The following is a 19,619-nucleotide window of genomic DNA, read 5'->3' on the forward strand; positions in this document are numbered from 1 at the left end:
ATCAATTCACTACATGAAAAATGTTGATCAGGGTGAAACAAACTTCAAAATGATGATGTTCTCAAATGTATTGTTTTGTCCACAAACTGAACATATTCATATTAAAGAAGCTGACATATCAGAAAGCTTGTTTTAATTATTTAAAACTGAAACTAAAACTGAATAATCGATTATGACGATTTATTTTGTAATCGATTCTTGCAGTTACTTCACTGACACTGCTATATTTGAGTGGATAACGACAATCATATGAATGCCATTTATAAAAAAAATATTTTTTGTCCACTGACATTGAAATGTTTTTTTAATTGAGCAACAAATTATGTACAGTACATGTAATTGTAGATAATTTGTATTTGTTTTAATGGTAAAATATTATCACTGGTGAAATGCATGAAATAAAAATAAATCAATATCATGAAAACAAATATTTATACAACTTGCAAAGTTAATTTCATTATTTTACACTGAGAATTCATTGTACATTGAGCACAAACGTGTTTTTAATTGGGATTTAAATTAACAATGACGTCATGGCTGTTTATATTTAAATGTTTTTTTTATTCCGTGTGTTACATTCAAATGTGCTGTGAGGGGAAAAAAAATATTTAAAAAGGTCGTAAAAGCTGCGGCGTTGATTGATCTGCGGACGTTCATTCATGTGATTTGAGCTGCGCCGATTAACCTGCTCCCTGACGTAACTTTCGCATTCATCCGTTTATTAATTTATTTATGTAATAAGTTTTGTGTTTGTGTTTTCCACACGGACGCCTTGTGTTACGACATGACCGCGGTGGCGGCGGCGCGCGCTCAGTCACCAGGGGGCATTCACATACATGCATACGTCTCACATCAATAATAATAATAATGCATTTCAGGAAAGCTCGCCGCGAAAAGGCTCGATCTTTGCTTCCACAGCTCCCCGTGAACGCAAACGCGACCGTGGCGTGATGGAGATGTGCGTGTAGGTTCATGTGTCCGGCGGGACTGCCCCTGGCTTTTTTTTCCTGGGGAAGATCATACTGGATCATATTGTTTGCAGGACGTTGTTCCTCCTGCAGCCCCCCAAGTCTATCCCGACGTAGTTGTGAATTGAACATGGCGACTGTACCAGTGTATTGCATCTGCAGATTACCTTACGACGTGACCCAGTTTATGATCGAGTGCGATGCTTGCAAGGACTGGTTCCACGGCAGGTAAGAGGCGATGCCGTTTTGCCGCCGAGTGTGTTGTGTGTTTGTGAGACGGTCTGCATTTCGCAGGAAAACAAGACAAAAAAATGGCGAGGAGTCGCTGCGTTTGACAGCTTTGTGGCTCCGCGTCGCCCCGTCTACATCTGAAGAGAGAGGCCGCTTGCTGAAGAAGAAGAAGGCGGAGTTAAATAAAGCCGAGCAGGGTTGTGGCATTTTTTCGCTAATAACATAATACAGAATCCACTTATAAAACAATACAGTGCTACATGGAGTGATTACATTGTGGGCTCCGTCTATGGCGTTCACGTTGTCGCGTTTAACGTCCCCGTTTAGCCCCGTACTGCCCCGGCCGTAATGAGCGGACGACAGCGGGGGAAGCCTCGGCTTCACTCGCCGCCGTCCGTTTCTCTGTCCCCAGCTTCTCTTATTGCTCTCAGGCCCACATTACGCTTTTATTATCCGCCAATGTTGCCATATTGTAGCCGCTCCCCGGGCTTTTAAGCGGCTCTGCTGTTGGAGCGCGGCTGAAAATCACCACTCGAGTCCGGGCAGCTCAGCCCCGCTCTGCCCCGCTCAGTCTTCCTGCCAGGCGGCAGCTATGGCTGACAATAGCCCGGGCAGGATTTGCTTCAACGGGGGGAAAAGTGACATTCAATGAGCTGCCGTATCGTGACTCTGGGCTGTGGGTGATTGCTAGTTATGTTTGACTGTGGTTGAAAACGGAGATGGGTCGCATATCATAACGCAGAGGCTCATCACTTTCTCCGCCGCGGACAAGAGCGGCAGCGATCTCCGCCAAATCCCAGTTTTGATCGTGTTATATTTCCCTCCCGCTGCTTTACGTGTCGTTACACCAATGTGCTTCTACACTTGTCTTTTCTGTTGGCACGTTGCAGACTGTTCGGCTGCTCTCCGGGTGTCTTTTAGGGGATAGGACCGTTTGTTAATCGTGTTTCGTTGGGTGAACAAGCCTTTCAGAGCCTTGGACAGTATTTACGCGCCTGAACGTTAACCCTTTAATGCTCCACTGGCTCGCTCTCTCTCTCTCTCTCTCTCTCTCTCTCCCTCCTTCTTTCTCTCTCTTCCTCCCTCCCTCACTCTCTCTCCCTCTCTGCCTGTGTGTAGCTTTCTCACTGTATGGTAGTGGACAATTGAATCGTGGAAAATGACCCAGTGACCTCAACCGTGTTATAAGTGTGAGACGTCAAACAGGCATTAGTATTATTGAAAATCTTTGTGTTTATTTATTGATTGATTGATTGATTTGTTTAATTCAGTGAAGCCTTGTGTACTTCATACCCATATTATGTTCATTGTTAGGGATGTAACTATACCGAATTGTCATAGTGTGATAACACTGTGGTACCGTATTTATTCTATATATTGTGAAATCCATGGTACAGTCCTGGTGTCAGGAAGAAGTGACTGTGGGGGCTTTTAAAAACTGTGTCTCTCATTTGTCACTCATAGATTACAACTACTCATTGCTGTGCTCTGTAAAGCACAAAAGCACAGGGGAACCAAACATGAAAAAATGAGACAATATTGTTTATTTTTTCTGTTTGCGATTCTATTTCAAAACAAACAAAAAACCCAATAACAATCTTTTCCACTACATTTCGACGTGATCTTAGAGTCAATAAGTGTGCCCCAATCATTTTGTTCTCAGTTGTTCTCTATAGATGCATAATCCTTAAAAAGAGGGGGCAGGAAATATACAATGTTGTGCCTGCTACTGTACCATATTTATTGCAATGTTGTGATATTAATAAAGCTCTGAGTAGCTTTATTAATATCAGATGACTCTGATGTGTAAAGCTGGGGTACACTATAGGGATTTTAGTTTGGCTTGTTTTTGAGTCACTGCACTATTGAAAAGTTGCAGAAAGTGCATCTGAAAACCATTGGTGCTTTTCCACTTTACAGTTATAGCCCTACTTGGCTCTGCGCGGCTTGACTCTATGGTTTGGGTATCAGTCACTTCTTTTTCTATGACTATAGAACCTCCGCAACGTGGGCGGAGTCGTCATAGCACAGCTGCACAAAAAGTTGTGCCGTGACGTTGTATACGCGACTCAAGCACATAAACTTGTGACGAGAAAAGCAGTTGTTTCAGGTGTACTCAATTGTTAGAATCAGTTTATTAAAAAGATTAGTTCAGTACTTCCTGCATGACTATGCTGACACAGTCACTGAACTAAACATGGTGGAACAACTTTCAGCAGTGCTGTCACTAAATCCTCTGTTAAATATTGAGATTTTAGAAATTTCCTTGCTAAATGTTGGAGATTAACGCATGTTTTTTTTCAAGTCTTTTTAACTTATCTACTCTCGACAGTACTGTGCGGTTTGATTCCTGCGTTGAAAGTCACACCTTTGAGTCTTCCAGTGATGACACTCTGACCAATCAGTGGTTGGCAGACTGTTGACGTCACATTTTAGTATCAGCTCAGCTCACTTGGAACCTCACCAGTGCAGGTACTAAAAAGTACCAATTACCAGGTACTATCACTAATGGAACAGCAAAATAAACCATGTAGAATTGAGCCGTGCCGTGCTGAGTCGTGCTAGAACTGTATAGTGGAAAAGCGCCAGGTGATGCTGCAGGAAAAGTCCCAAGGCCAGTTTGGTCTAGCTGTGGTAACAGCATGGCTACCTCTATGACATTTCCTCCTCCTCCCCCTCTTATTACGACCGAGACAAATGAGAGAAATGTTTGCAGAACTTAGCCGTTGTTGTTAGCCAGCTTGCTGTTTCTTTGCTTTTAAACAAATTTACATATACTTTGGCTCCAGTGTGTTTACAGACCTAAGGAAAATGGCTATAGGTCTCTTGTTGTGATCTCTTAAGCTTTGAAGTTTAATATGAGAAGGTGGAGTTGTATCACCCTACGTGCAGGTCACTGCAATGTGGCAGTGTCTACATTTGGTTGTCTGTCATCCTTTCTCCTTCATTATTTCTTGATACAGAGAAACTGAAATGCCTCCACACATCAGATTTAAAAGCCGCTGGATCATCCACAATTCCAATTTCCCTCTCTCTCTCCTACATCCACGCTCTTTTCTTGGTCACCACTGACACCAGCATCTGCCAGTTTTGCTGTACTAGATCTGTAGAGGCAGCATGAAGGATGACAAATATATGGGATGATGGTCTCTGTTGTTCTTAATTCTCTTCAGTTTGCTCCAATGTAGCGAAAACAAAACTACACAAAAGCATTTGATACCGTCACAGATCCAGAGCGGCACTGAGACACTTTTGTTTTTGCGATATTGTGAAAGTGACACATTTCGTTCCCCACGTCATCAGATGAGTGCTGCTCATCACATCAGCAATACACTGTGGAGAGTCTATTTACATCAGTGCCTCTCAAACGTTTTATACCAAGGACAACGTTAAAATACAGTGGTGTAAATAGGTCAAGCAAAGTCAGCTACAGACTTTTCACAGGAGGCAGATTTATTCCCAATAAGATAATTTGCCCTCTCATCATCCTCCTCTTCCTCACATATATTTCACACACAGGTATAGTGAAATCAAATTAAGACGGAGCAAGACATAAGGTGACTCTAGTTATTATTATTTTACTTATTTGTTTAATTTTCAACACACTCCAATCACATACCCTGACAGAACAGTATTTCTGAATTCCTCCAAGTACCCGCCAGAGGAAGCTCGTACCACAGTTTGGGAACCATGGGATTTAAACCTTACCTTGGTTTATTAGCTACTGTATATTCAGTTTATTGCAAACATAATGTGTGACAATGTCGATTTACTCCCCACTTAATAACTCAGTTCAGTCATTCATGTTCCTGCCCTGGACTCCAGTCAAGAGATGGATACAGTTGTTTTAAGCAAATTAAATCTCTTAACTTGAATTCCTACCGACAACAGGGCCAAATGATACATCTGTGCGACTTCAGTATCAATGTAATTGATGCATTTTCAGTGATAGGTGTAAGGTGTGTACAGTGCATGGTGATCCATGTTCATATCATCACCACAATGTAATAATTTCTTTGGTCTATAACGCACATCCTTAGATAATTTAATTCAAACATAACTGTGTGAAGTTTAAAATGACAACAATCTAGTTCTCTTTTAAACATGCAAGTGATGTTTTGTGCCTATGAATAAGTTTGAAAGCACATTTCACTAGTTTCTTCAACTATGCCACAGGAGCAAAACTCAGTTGGTAATTATCTACTGAAAAATATAATTTATTTTGACAATTACGAGTATAAAACATATTGTCCAGCCTGTATAGGGAGCAAGGTGCATAAAGTCTATTGAACGTGGATGGGGCATCTCTTAAAGTAGCTTTCTCCACCATTATCTCGCTGGCTTCTTCAGCCAGGTAACTTCTGCCCAAGTTTCCCTCATTCATTTGAGCAGCACCACTGCGAGGAGACATTTACTTTACTTTAGAACGCTTTAATTTGTTCATTATAATATCAATATTTGCCCTGGTGTATCGATTATCATATTGCACGAGGAAGGACGATCACCTTTTGTAAATTAAAATATCAGTATTTGCTGCCAATGTGTATCAATAATCCTATCTCATGCAATACACAGTTTGGTGTTCTTAGTGGATGTGGATGTGTGGTACATGTGTTTCTGAGCTGCAGGTTTGTGGTCTGTGTTATATCTTATGGGTCATTATTAAGATACCTGATATTACCTGGTGAGTCGTGGCATGTTAAACAGTATCCTCAGGCTTCATTTCATGTGTAGTCTTGTGCACCTCAGTCTGTCTGTCCTTAACTGTCTAAATAATCCATTTGTGATTAATATGTAATACAGTGTGTTTACCTCGGAGGCAGTAATGGCTAGGAGTTTATTTTTTTGCTGTTATCTGATATGTTGCACACACCTTTTATATGGAACGAGGAAGTCATCATTGGTAATGACCCTGTAAAGCTATAAAACTGCAAGAATAGGTCTGGTGCGGAAATGTGATTACACCGTTTGTTACAAGTTGTAATAATAGTATCAGCACAGGTAGTCAGTAATAGTGAGAAAATGTTGTTTAATCGCAAGATAAGGTTCACAAAAATCTGATATTTGCATATTAGAAGGTCAGTGTGTGTGCTTCCAGAATAACGATGTACTGATCAACCATAACATTAAAATCATCTATTTGTTTCTGTATTGTGACTGTACATGCATATATATATATATATATATATGTGTATGTATTACACAACAAGTACAGTATACAGGTCGGGGCAAAGCAACTGAGAATGACATTAAATGCACAGGACCAGCTTTGTACTAAACTGCCAAGTAGATGGAGCTCAGGATTCAAGGACACGAAGCTGTTATTAAATATGCAGAAATAAACTGGAGAGAAACCTAAAACAATATGTATTGATGGAAAATGGACTGAAAAACTGTCAGGAAGATACAATTTTCACACAAACCAGTGTTAACGTTATGGTTTATTGGTGTTTACCTTATAGCTGCAGGACTCACAGCAGGGGGGAACCTACAGTGTAGGTCCAACTCCATCACAACTGGAAAAAAAACAAACCACTTTCTTTTCTACAGTTTTCTTTATCCATGTATGAAATCCGAACAGTGTTCCCGAGGAGTTTCTTTAAGATGCTGCATGCATTTTTTTATGCCCAGCTGTTGTTGATTAGGAAATAGTTCTAACGCCAACTGGTCTGAAAAAAACAACCCACAGTGTCTTGTTTTTTTTTTACTGTACCAGTGTGCACATGAGGCCTGTGGTGTCGCTGGATTTCCAAAGCTTGTTTTTTTCTTGTGAAGGGGACAAACCCACAGGGTTATTGTCCATCTCTGCAGCTTTTTGTTACATTTCATGCATGGAGCCCAGTTGACTGTAGAGTCAGTTCTCATCGCTCTCATTGAACCTCTGAAAAAGCAGCTTTGCATCAAATACTGGCCGATTTGTTCATGGAGAGTTGGTACGGACAAAAACCGAAGCTTAACATGGGATTTAAACTGATTTATAGAGTGACTAATATTAAACTGGTTCACTCATGCAGGTGAAGATGTGTTTTTAGAGAAACTGTCTCTGTCAAATTGACATGTTTGAATTTGTCTTAATGTTTTTTTGTCTAAACACATTATCAACTTGTCCTTCTGTAAATACAAGTGTAAATACAAGCACCTCTCACAAATGCAACAACTTGGCATAAGTGTAAAACAAAATGTTGCTACAATGTTTGCATATAGGTTTTTTTTGGGTTTGTTTTTGTAAAAACCTATAAACAATAGTGAGTGAGTATGTTTTGGGAAAGTGAGGACATTTTGGCTGGTTCTAATGTTCTGTAAACCCCTAAAAATTAAGACTTCAGTGTTAGGGTAATAGTTGGGGTTAGGCATGTACATGTACAAAAAATACAACATCCATTCATAGCTTGGGTTTAGGTTTTCCAGTGTGTGGTTCCAGTGATTGCAGTAAACCTACATTTTTGACTGAGCAGTTTGATCTGAGTTCTGTGCAAATAAAACCCCGTGACAGACCACTTAATAGTGGCAGCCCTCAGGGACGAGGAAGGCTTTGCTTTAAACATTGCATTTATTGCTGCAGGCTGACTCACAGTGTTGTGGCTGCATGTTAACGGTGAGCTGGCAGTGTGCGTTCTCTGCAGCTGCAGATGGTTGTTGCATGTTGTATAGTTTTTTTTATCAATTTCATTTTTACAGCTGGTGTTATAAAAGCAAACGTGAGTCTTTAAACGTGAACGTGGCTGGTGCATCTTCAACATTCTTTTCTTCTTGAACCAGTTGACTTCTGTTTACCTTACCCTCATCACTGTGGAAGCGTCACTGCAAGGATTCACAAAGGAGCGACGCTGGTGATTGGAATTGCCAGTTTGTGCCGACAGTTTACTTCCTTTAGCTACCAAATATAAAACAAGCCAGACACTTCATGATGCAGCGTTGCAATAAAAGCTGTTAGATGGTTCTCTGGAGGAAGGAATGTGGACCTCACTGCAGCTCAGGTAGAACAGAGGTCAAAAACAGAGGATGGACATAGGAAGAGTCATTGAGTCAATCATTGAGTGAAAGGTTAACCTACACAATATTTTATCTTTTTGTGGTTAGCTGCACTCACCCAATTAGTCCCCAATAGTGCTGCAGTCGTCTGTTTCTGGTCTGGCAATGGCACCATTTAACCTTGACTGGTTCCCTGAGTAGCTGCATACAAAACAGCAGCAGCATTTGTTTTTTTTCAGATTGACCTACAGTACCATCCATGCATTATTGGGTGATTCATAAAGATGGTGAGGGTTTATAAATGTAATTAGACTACTAGACTGAAATGCAGTTCCAGGCATAAGGGAGAGCCTGAAGCTGTTGAGGCTCAGCACGTACAATGCGTCGTCCACTAATCAGAAAGTCTGCAGTTCCATCCCAGTTTCCTCCCGTCCATATGCCAGTGTCCTTGGGCAAGTCACTGAACACCAGTTTGCCCCAGTAGCTGTGTCGGCAGTGTGTGAATGATATATGATGTATAGAAAAGTGCTTCATATGGGATAGATGTGATGTGTTCATGATATACAGGCCATTTACCATATTATGTATAACAGAAGGCACAGTGGCTGTCCTTGAAAGATTACCCTTGCAGAATTCACTATTTATGCTTATAATAAGTGGCTCTGACTTGGCAGAAGGGATTATCTGTGGAAATAGAGGTTTCACTGCGTGGAGTCAGACTGAAAACCTGATGATCACATGGTTCTAGCATGTTCGATATGGACCTGACCAGGAGTAACATGGGGACTGCACATGTCATGTGTCATGTCAGTATGTAAAACAGTACATTTCCATATCCTCCCAAATAACCAGGCTTACGACTGGCATTGGATTGGGCACCTTACCCAGGGGTAACCCAGCCCTTGTCTTCTAGGGATTTGGCAACCCTCCGTTTACAAGCTTTTTCACTTGGGCATGGGCTGCCCTGAACTTGAACTAATGACTTGAAATTGTCTTTCAATTTAACCCATGTTGTCTTTACATTTGAGATTCAACAGATCAATAATTTGGCTTTTATGATTTATCGTTTACACAAAACAAATGACTGTAAAATTGCTCACTACATCAGACACCTGAAGCCTAACAATTGTTTTCTTTTAGTTGTCTGTGTTAGTTTTGATAGCCCAGATTTCAAGGTTGAGGTACTCATTTTCTGTTATCCGGGGTGCTAATCACAAAGAACCGTTCTGGAAAATATAGGATCAGGTAACACTTGTATTATTAACCTTGAATTATCCCTGGACGTAGTGCGTCAGATTCTAAAAATGCAACATGGCATAGCAACATGGCTAATCAAAAGGTTGTCGTTTAATGAAATTTCAGTTCAGTTGTGATTTTTGAACTCTACTGTGAGTGTACTTCTTTCTTGTCCTCCAGAGTGATGTTGATGACGTCCTCAGGTGGTGGTCTTGTGCCATAATTTGCACCTCTGTTCGAAAAAAACCATCATGCAAAGATGAAATTACATCACAATGTGTGCCTTTGGCAAGAATGTTTATTATGGCACAAGCTCTGCACATTCTCTCAGGTGTCTATTGCTACTGTAAGACAGTAAACAGATATTAGCATTAACAGCTGGAACAGGTTAGGGAGCTTTTTGTTCTCTTGAATCTTAAATGACAATTGGAGTTAGATGTTATCATGTACTGTCCAACGGGTTTTTACCATGTGTGCCATGCTGATGTGTTGCTGGTTTGTTTACCACGGATGTTTGCAATCACAGAAACAGAGAAAGAATGAACCAAGCCATGGGGACGAAGGACAGGAAACAAAGGTTATCATAAAGGGTATAGACCAAATAAACTCTAAACACAAGAGATACCAGCGATGATTAACACTGCAACGGCAAACACCAGAGTAAGAAAGAGGTGGGACTGTGACATCAGCGTTTCCTTGTCTTCACGAAAAAGGCAAGGGTGGCGTTTTGGCATTTTCTCACTCTGGGACCTGTTTTCAAACAAGAGCGTTTCAGTGCTCCCAAAACATTGGCACCATGTGGATAGAAAGCCGATATAATAACTACAGTTCCACATACAGGCCTGGCAGTGTTACTGTACGGCAGCGTTTAGAGTCATCAAGATGTATCTTTTCTAGCAGCTCAGATGTTTCAGAGATTTTCTGGTTGATACCAGCGACCTTCGCTGGTATAAATATGAGTGAGAATCTCTTCTGATTTCCTCTTGAGCCACTAACTGATCTGGTTATGTGCTTTGAATAAATGCGTTACTCATCAGGTACATATTCATTTTACATCCTCCATAAAACGTTTTTTTTTTTCTGTTGCCAGAATATTGACCAGACCCAGAAAATATGACCAAATCACACCCATCGTGGCTTTTGGGATTGGTTTTAAGATTTTATTGCTGACTTTTAAAGCTCTGCACAGCTTTGCTCCAGGTTATTTAATGGAACTTTTAACACCAGGCACACACACCTTTTTTCTCAAGGTTTTTTTCTCAGATCTAGGCTGAAACAAATCATGTGACAGGGAAATTGCAATCAAGGCTCCCAGACTGTGGAACAGCCTGTCTGAGGAGATTAAGTATTCTGTTCTGTTCCTTTAACATGACTTTTCAGTGATTTTACTCCCGTTATCCATCGCTTTTAATGTGCTTGTTATGAGTTTGTTATTGTTGTTGGTTTTAAAGTGGTCGACATTATAATGTCATAATGTACTGTGATATGATGTCACAATTAATCGCAAAATAATCGAAATCGCAATAAGAACATGTGTAATATCCAAATCGGAAGACATTTCAGTAAATTTGATGAAAGACAAAATGTCTGTCAGAACAGATTATGATGAAATTCTGCAGTGCTGCAGGAATGTAACGCCCAAAAATCTGTTATGAATCTTATATCAAATGTGTTTTATTCGTTGACAGATACAAAGAAATGATTTTAATATATTTTGAAAGTGATGGTGATGAAGATGCTGCAGAAATTGTAAGTTGCACCAATAACAATATGATTTTCAGACAAAATCAGACATATAACAAGATAATAGTAATTTGTTCCATCACTATACCAGTGTCTGAAGTATGTGTGAGGAAGAGGAGGAGGATGAGAGAGCATATTATCTTATTGGGAGTAAATCTGCCTCCTGTGAAAAGTCTGTAGCTGACTTTGTTCGGGCTATTTTACACCACTGTATTTTCTCAGAACAACTCAGAAAGACAGTTTAAAAGGATTGAGAGAGACCAAAGTAAAAGATGCTAAATAGTAACCACTGTAACATTGTCAGTAAGGGCTAAGGACTTGGTGTTGTTTTCTATTCGGCACATCTGTGACATCACAATTCATGCACAGAGGTTGACGCAGGGGTGGAAAACAAACCACCACAGAGCAGAACAACCACTGGCAATGCTGTCCAGTGCAGGTCATTTCTCTTGTACCCCCCATGGGAAGGTAAAAGGTCAAAGTCAGTTTCAGTAGCATTCAAGTACACTACTGCACTGCAGCTCCTAAAGTGATGACAGCGTTCAGATATGTGGTTTCGACTTCGCCCAGGTTTAAAAATAAATCCTCTTTTCATAAATCAGTCGTGAAATCCACCGAAGCAGAGAAAAGTTAAATGTGATATCACGATGTGCGTTAAAGTTGGGGAGCTGTGCCACAGTGACATATTTATATGAATCATACTGAAGTGGCCGCGCTGCCATGCGGACTACATTAGCGAGGCCCTCATGGTCATAACATGTCTGTGTTTATTTGCACATTTTTACTCTGAAGTTTAGGGGAAAAAACCTCTATGTATGCTACAGATGTCATTTCCACTGTGTCCACTCATCCACCTCTAATCCACTGGTTCAGTGACGGGAGCAGCAGGCTGTGTTGTGAAGCTGCTGAGCTTTCAGACGGCCAAAAATAAATAAAAAAATAAAAACATTCTGGGAAACTCCTAGCCCATTAAATGTGGGAGCAGCAGCTCTGAAGGGGTGGAATGTGCATGTTTGCGAAGACATGGGTGTTTACTCTCGTCATGTCAAAAAGGACAAATGCTTTATTTTCTCATCATCATCGTCATCTGGTGCTTGTCTCTTTATTTTGAATCTCTGCTGAAACCTTTAAACGTTACTAGGATGTTATTATTGATTTATCTTTTGATTATTTTCTCACTTAATCAGATGCTTTCCCTTTCCCTTTTAATGTCTCAACCAAGTAATACCAAAAAATAATAATCAATTGTTAAAATAGATTTTTTTTTTTTAATTAATCAATTAGTCTTTGGTCCTTAAAATGTCTGAAAATATTGATTGATGAAAATGATGATCTCTATTTTCATGATTTTTTTGTTATATGGAGCAAATAAACCAGAAAATACTCAGAGAACTTGTTTAAATTATTCAAAAATAAAAATGTATTGATTATCAAAACGAATTCAAAAAAAATTTATTCAAAAAGAATCAATTAATAATCGAGTAATTGCTGCAGCTCCTTTTCCTTCTCCCCAACAGCCATATTGAAAACCCCAGTGCTGACGTGCAGAAAGTGTACAGTACATGTACAGTGTGTAGAATGGTATTTATAGCCTACTGTCTCTTCTGTCTGATTTGTCCTGTCCTTCATTGTCCTACCTCTTCTCCTGCTCTGACCTGCACTTTATTAAATAGTCTGTCCTTTCACTGTCATTCACTATGAACCAGGAGTCACTGTAAGGGATTATTGCAGTGTTTGTTTCCACACTTCATGTTTTCCTCTAATACAAATTGGTCAAAGATATTTCCTGTTCATGTCACTTTAAACAACCAATGGATTTTCTTTTTTTTTTTCTAATTTTTTTTTGGATTAAAACCTCAAAATTCTAATCAAATATTTCATATTATATGTTTTTCTGGTCAGTAGACTCATTCATAGTCTGTTAATTAAGTTTATTGAGTGATAAGATTTGGTGTTTTTTTGTTCTTTACTGTTTTCTTGCATTTACTTAAAGGATTAACAGATCAAGAAAATCTGATTGGCAACACTGCTGTGAAATGAAAATGACATAAATGAACAAAGACGGATTTTGAAACAGCTAAGCTGTACAGATACAAAGGGAGATAAAATAGAGAAGACGCTACGCTCTCTGGAAAACAGATCTCTAAGGTCTCCCTAATTAAATGGTTGTTGTTTGTTGTTTCAGCTGCGTTGAAGTGGATGAAGATGACGCACCAGATATCGACATATATCACTGTCCAAACTGTGAGAAGACCCATGGCAAATCCACATGTAAGTAGCATCTGAAATGCAAATGACAAAGTAATTGATTTACTTTCCCCTTGTTTTGTTATTGTGTTAATTATACAATAACTCAAAAATGAATAATACTGATTAGCGTTTGCAAATTATTTTCACACGTTATTGTTGGTTATTGGCTTGATAAACAACAGTCAGTTAACTGTTGACAATAGATTCTAGAAACTCACTTATTTTTCTTAGTTTAAACATTGTACAGTAGCGGCACAGATTTTGGTTCAAATGATTTTAATTTGGCAGAAACTGAGTATAAAATATTTATACTATACAATCACCTGATTGTATGCATTGTTGTTTTTCATTTATAATATATTTTATATTATCAGATGCCATTTGAGACCATGGCATCTGAGCCCACAGTTGTTTTGATGCTAACTGTAGGCTACATACTGTAGGTTCTCCAACACATTTAGAAGTGAAAGGGTGAGGTGATTAACCCTTAGAACACAGATCACTTTGGCTGCCTTTTTCCATTACTATGTTTAAATATACAGAGTTTGTAAGAATGTGCAACATAGACTGTCTTATATCCTTTTTTTTCAGCTCAACTTAGGCAATCTGATGAAAAAAAAATAAAAATGAATCAACGCTGTAAACACACCTGAGCAAAAAGTATGCACGGATTGAATTTGTGAAATTTGGAAATATGTCACAGTTCAACTTTGACTCAACAACACATAAGAAGAAGAAATAAAAACTGATTTTCTTTACGGTCACAATATGTGACCTATAAACACACACCTCGAGGATGTCTATATAAGGAGGTCTGTATTATTCCTACAGCAATTTACCATGGGTGCATCTGTGCCACAGATCTGTGCCGTGTGAGCACTAAGGGTTAATATTCTGCTGCAAAATTCACCAGTAAATGCAATAATAGTCAGGCTGTGAGACTGTGTGATGACACAGATGTTCCTGTCATACACAGATATTAACTGACTCATTTGCTTTCCATCAGTCAACTGAGTTTATAACCAGAGGAGGGAGGTTTCTTTATATTTCTATGTCTGTGCTCTTCTGCCCAAGGTGCAGCTCAGAGGCAGAGCTGTCTCATCTTGCCTCACATTTGCTCGAGGCATTTTGATTTCTTCTTCTGCTAATGACATCAGTGCTTTGATTCATGTGTGTGTGTGTGTGTGTGTGTGTGTGTGTGTGTGTGTGTGTGTGTGCTCCCTGCTGGTGTAAATCATAACTGCACAGTATGTGAGGTCTAAAAATCCTCTGAGGTCCAAACTGGGCCCAAACCTTAAAACAAATGAGACTAGGATCAATAATTCCCCACATGTATAGTATTGTTTTCTTCACTTTATTTCTGAACTTAAATCTAACATGCATGTGGTCATTACAGCTGGGCTCCATGTCATATTTGAAAGGTTTGGCTTCACAATATAGTGCATAATTATCATCCATCAACCATCAACATGAATAACAATTTACAGATTACAAGTAACAAATTAACAATGTACACTTACTTGTGAATATAACACATCATTTAAACACCATGGATTTGTTTTATTCCTTTTATAAGTGCTGTCTATTGTGTCCATATTTTACAGCAATTTAAAACTTAATCACAAATATTAAAAACACATTAAGTAGTGGTTAGCACCCTTGCCTTTGCATGTGTGTGTGTGGGTTTTCTCCAGGCTCTCTGATTTCCTCTCACAGTCCAGAAAACATGCAGATTTGAGGAATAGGCAAATTGGACACTCTAAATTGACCGTAGGTGTGAGAGTGAGAGTGGATGGTTGTTTGTCTCTATGTGGCCCTGAGGGTAAAGCAGTGGAAGATGAATGAGTGAGTAAGTGAGTGAGTGAGTGGTCTAAAGGAATTACACAGAGATGAAAAGAAGCAGAAGTTGTGGGTTAGTTAAATCCTCTCCCTCTGTGTAAGTGCAGCATAACTGTTGGCAGTTCATCAAAATAACGGAGCATCATTAACATCCCTAATCCTTATAATTAACACCCTATGAAAAAGAAAATGTCGTTATTTTTGGCATTCAACTGGACGTGGTGCACTGGGTGGAACAGTGAGTCAGTACATGTTTTATAGATTTGTGCTATTACTGTTGTTTGTTGCCAAATTGACAACAGCTTCCTTCAATTTATTAGGGTTAGGAGTCGTGATGCTCATGTCAGTCTGAGAGAAAAGGTGATCAAGATAATCTTGAAGTGTAACAGATGTAACTTGTGTTATTAAACTGTTGCAGAAGAAGCACAGCCAGGTGACATCTAAAGAGTGCCAGTCATTCATGCAGCAGTTGGACACTTGGTGCTAATAGTGATTTAAAAATATGACATTTTTGCTTAATCTGTGATTCATACAAATAGTTGGAATTTTACATTACATTACATGTCATTTAGCAAACGCTTTTATCCAAAGCGACTTACAATAAGTGCATTTAAACATTTGGGTACAAATAAGAGCTAGAAGTAAGTAAGAGCTTCAAGTAGATCAAACTATGAAGTGCTAGTCATAAGTGCGATGTACAAGTTTTTTTTTTGTTTTTTTTGTCGTCTTAGTTGAGGTAGAGTCGGAAGAGATGTGTTTTTAGTCGGCGGCGGAAGATATGGAGGCTTTCCGCTATCCGGATGTCGATGGGGAGATCGTTCCACCATTTGGGAGCGAGGACAGTGAACAGTCTCGAGTTCTGCGAGTGCCTCTGCGATCCTCTCAGTGAGGGGGCAGCGAGCCGGTTTGCCGATGCAGAGCTGAGTGGGCGGGCTGGGGTGTAGGTTTTGATCATGTCCTGGATGTAGGCTGGACCGGATCCGTTTGTAGCATGGAAATGGAAATGGAATTAGACGTTAATGTAATAATTGTGACACTGTTTTTAGTCCTGCTGTAATGTAATGTAAGGTTTCACCTCTCACAATGATTATGAGGTATATTTCCTTGCTGTGTGATGCATCTGTTTGTTGATGTATGTACTGTATGTTAATATTCTGTACCTTTTTTTTTCTGCTCGTCAGTGAAAAAGAAAAAGAATTGGAGCAAACATGACACAGGGCAGAGCACAGATATCAAGGCTGTTCAAAATGGCAGTCAGGTTTTCATCAAGGAGCTTCGCAGTCGCACATTCCCAAGGTAAAAACCTTTTTATGCACTTTTTTATACATATGGGGAATAATGTGTGCTACTGTGATACTGTGATTTCTATTTAATTAAAATAATCAGGCTAATCTCACTCTAACTGGGCATTAAATAAATCCAATTATAATAAAAAATTGCTGATTCCTTAACTGATTATGCCTCTTGTAATTTAAAAAAATTCAAATCACTTTACTACTGTTCCCAGTAGGGGGCACTGTCTTTCCACTTTTAAAGTCACCGCGCTCAGATACTTTTACATGGTGCCAGTGTCGTGATCAGATGTCATTTCACTTCCTCAGTTTACGACAAGATTAGAACGTCCAGACTCTTTCCTGACATCTGTGTTTCACTGTGTGTGTGTGTGTGTGTGTGTGTGTTGTTGTTTTCAGTGCTGATGACGTGGTGGTGAAACTGAGCGGCGGTCAACTCAACATGCATTACCTGGAGGACAACGGCTTCAACGACCCAGTCCTGGTTCAGAAGAAAGATGGCCTGGGTTTGTCCATGCCTGCTCCCACCTTTTACATCAGTGATGTGGAGAACTATGTTGGTAAGGAACAGCACTGCTGCTCTCACTGCATCCCATACTGTTACGACTACTACTACCACTACTGCATTTTTGTCTTATTATCTTCCTTTTTTCCGCTATGACTACAAACCCTGCTGGACTTCTCCTGCACCGTCTACTGCAGTGGTGTTTGTTATTGTTATCTTTGATAAAGTTTCCCGGGGGTTTATGGTCCATTCAGACATTTTTTTTTTTAACAGTAATAGTTCCACACAAATACTAATTTTATTTTCATTGTCACAATTATCATTTTTAAATGGTGGTGTAACCAAATCCAAGCCATATAGTATAATACCAAATGCAAAAAAAAAAAAAAAACAGTTTTGCTTTTCTTTCCAATCTTGAAATTGGTTGTAAAAATTCATCCCCTCACCGTTATATACATCATATATTTTTTAAATAAATAAATAAAAAAATGTATACACTCCAGTATTCACTTCACTATCATCAGGAGTTGCTTGAGTTGAGTTCCGACCCTTCACAGACAAATAAACTTTTTTTTGTTGTTTTTACACTTTTAATATTTTCATATTTTATAATACATTTAATGAAGATACTTTTCACTCTCATGCACTTGTATTAATTGATGATTTATTATAGCGTGGTATTCCTTAAGTGAAGGATCTGAATACGTCTGTACACTATACTCTATTTGCAGCTATTTATACCATATTATTGTGTACTGATTCTAATGCTTATAATAATAATAATTAAAATGGACTAGTGCATGAGAGAACTATGAAAAGTCACAAATAATTTAGTAAAAAGTAAAAAAAAGCGATTTTTTTCTTTTTCGCTCTTTTCACACCACTAGGGGGCGCTTCAGTCCTCTTATATCCCCGTCTGCTGGTGCTCTCTGATGAGATCATTGTTAGATATCAACAGTCCACTGCAACAAACCTAAGTAGATAAACACTGCAGGCTAAAGCAAATGTTTGGATTGTGGGTGGTTATTGTTTCTTCAGCTTGTTTCATTGCGTCTCCTGTTGTCCTCACAGGTCCCGACGTCGGCGTGGACGTCGTGGACGTCACCAAACAGACTGACAGCACGATGAAGCTGAAAGAATTTGTGGACTATTACTACAGCACAAACAGAAAGAAGGTGTTGAACGTCATCAACCTGGAGTTCTCAGACACAAGGTAGACGCTGTGTTATAAAAACGAGCTTTGACTTAACAAAAATGTCTGAACAACCTGTGGTGCTGAGCAGTTTTTCTGTTTTTTCCCCGGGGGACAGGATGAACAGCATCGTGGAGAGTCCTCAGATTGTGCGGCAGTTGTCTTGGGTAGAAAATTACTGGCCCGACGATGCGCTGCTCGGGAAGCCAAAAGTCACCAAATACTGTCTCATCTGTGTCAAAGACAGCTACACGGACTTCCACATCGAATGTGGGGGTGCTTCAGTCTGGTACCACATCCTGAAGGTCTGTATCTCTCCAGAAATGACCTTGTCATAAAAAGTGTGCATGAGTCAGTGTCATCTGCCTCTAATATGATGAGAACATTGTTTATGCTTCACTGATTTCCTTCAATTCTGAAATGATTCTCTGGCCATCGAGGGGAAATGTGGAAGACATTATTATACAGTATCTCTCACATGATTACGACGACGATGATGATGATGCCAGAAAATCTGATTGCACTTGTGTTTGCAGGGAGAGAAGATCTTCTTCCTCATCAAGCCCACGTCTGCCAACCTCTCTCTGTATGAGCGCTGGAGGTCATCGTCCAATCACAGCGAGATGTTCTTCGCTGACCAGGTGGACAAGTGTTACAAATGCACTCTGAAGCAAGGCCAGACTCTGTTCATCCCATCAGGTCAGAACTACAGTCAAATGACACAAGGCAGGGCGATTCACTCACAAACTCAGCCGGACCACATTTTCAAACCCAGTTTAAAACCAGCGCAAATGTATGAAAGTATAATGTACAATAACAATATTTTGCTCATTCTGTCCTCTGTCCACCTCAAAGTGAATAAAAGTTTGTCATATTTAACACAGGTGCATTTCAAAGTGCATAAAATCTAACAGGTGCACAGTATTAGCAACAGCATTCATTTCTCTAAATTAAGATTTTTCACATATGACCCACGCATGGTCAGTGCTACTGTTGGAGTATTTGAGGGACAGTGAAAGGTGTTTGTCTAGTTTTTAGTTTCTAGTTTCTGGTGGGGACACCTTACTAAATTGAATAAGTAAGTGTGTGTTGGTTTGGTTATTTTAATGTCTTTGAATTTTAGCTTGGGAAAAAGAATTAAACAGACTTTTTCCATCACTGGTTTCTGACACTGACTAAATGATAACAACAAATTGATGCTGAATAATTTTTACTTTAAATGGAATAAGCTCAAGGGAAATCAGCCTTTACTTTATTTATTTTTATTATGTATGATTTTTATGTATGATTGTGATTTTCTTAAAGATCAGTTGAGCAGGGAATTAAATATTGTTTAACTATTCAACAAATAAATACCCGGCAACTCAAAGTACTTCAGCACAGCAATGCAC

The 19,619-nt window shown here is 39.3% G+C and overlaps 1 protein-coding gene across 1 annotated transcript; it reads left to right on the forward strand.

The window, feature by feature from the left end:
* Positions 1-680: 680 nt before the first annotated feature.
* Positions 681-18,954, forward strand: phf2 (PHD finger protein 2; the record flags this gene model as incomplete). Its single annotated transcript, XM_044015650.1, has 7 exons — positions 681-1,196; positions 13,336-13,421; positions 16,421-16,535; positions 16,931-17,091; positions 18,108-18,249; positions 18,347-18,533; positions 18,765-18,954. Coding segments are annotated over exons 1-7 (1,105 nt in total), but the record flags the coding sequence as incomplete, so codon positions are not given.
* Between the last annotated feature and the right edge of the window lie 665 nt (positions 18,955-19,619).

Source organism: Solea senegalensis, unplaced genomic scaffold (assembly GCF_019176455.1).
Source record: "Solea senegalensis isolate Sse05_10M unplaced genomic scaffold, IFAPA_SoseM_1 scf7180000013730, whole genome shotgun sequence".
Taxonomy (NCBI): domain Eukaryota; kingdom Metazoa; phylum Chordata; class Actinopteri; order Pleuronectiformes; family Soleidae; genus Solea; species Solea senegalensis.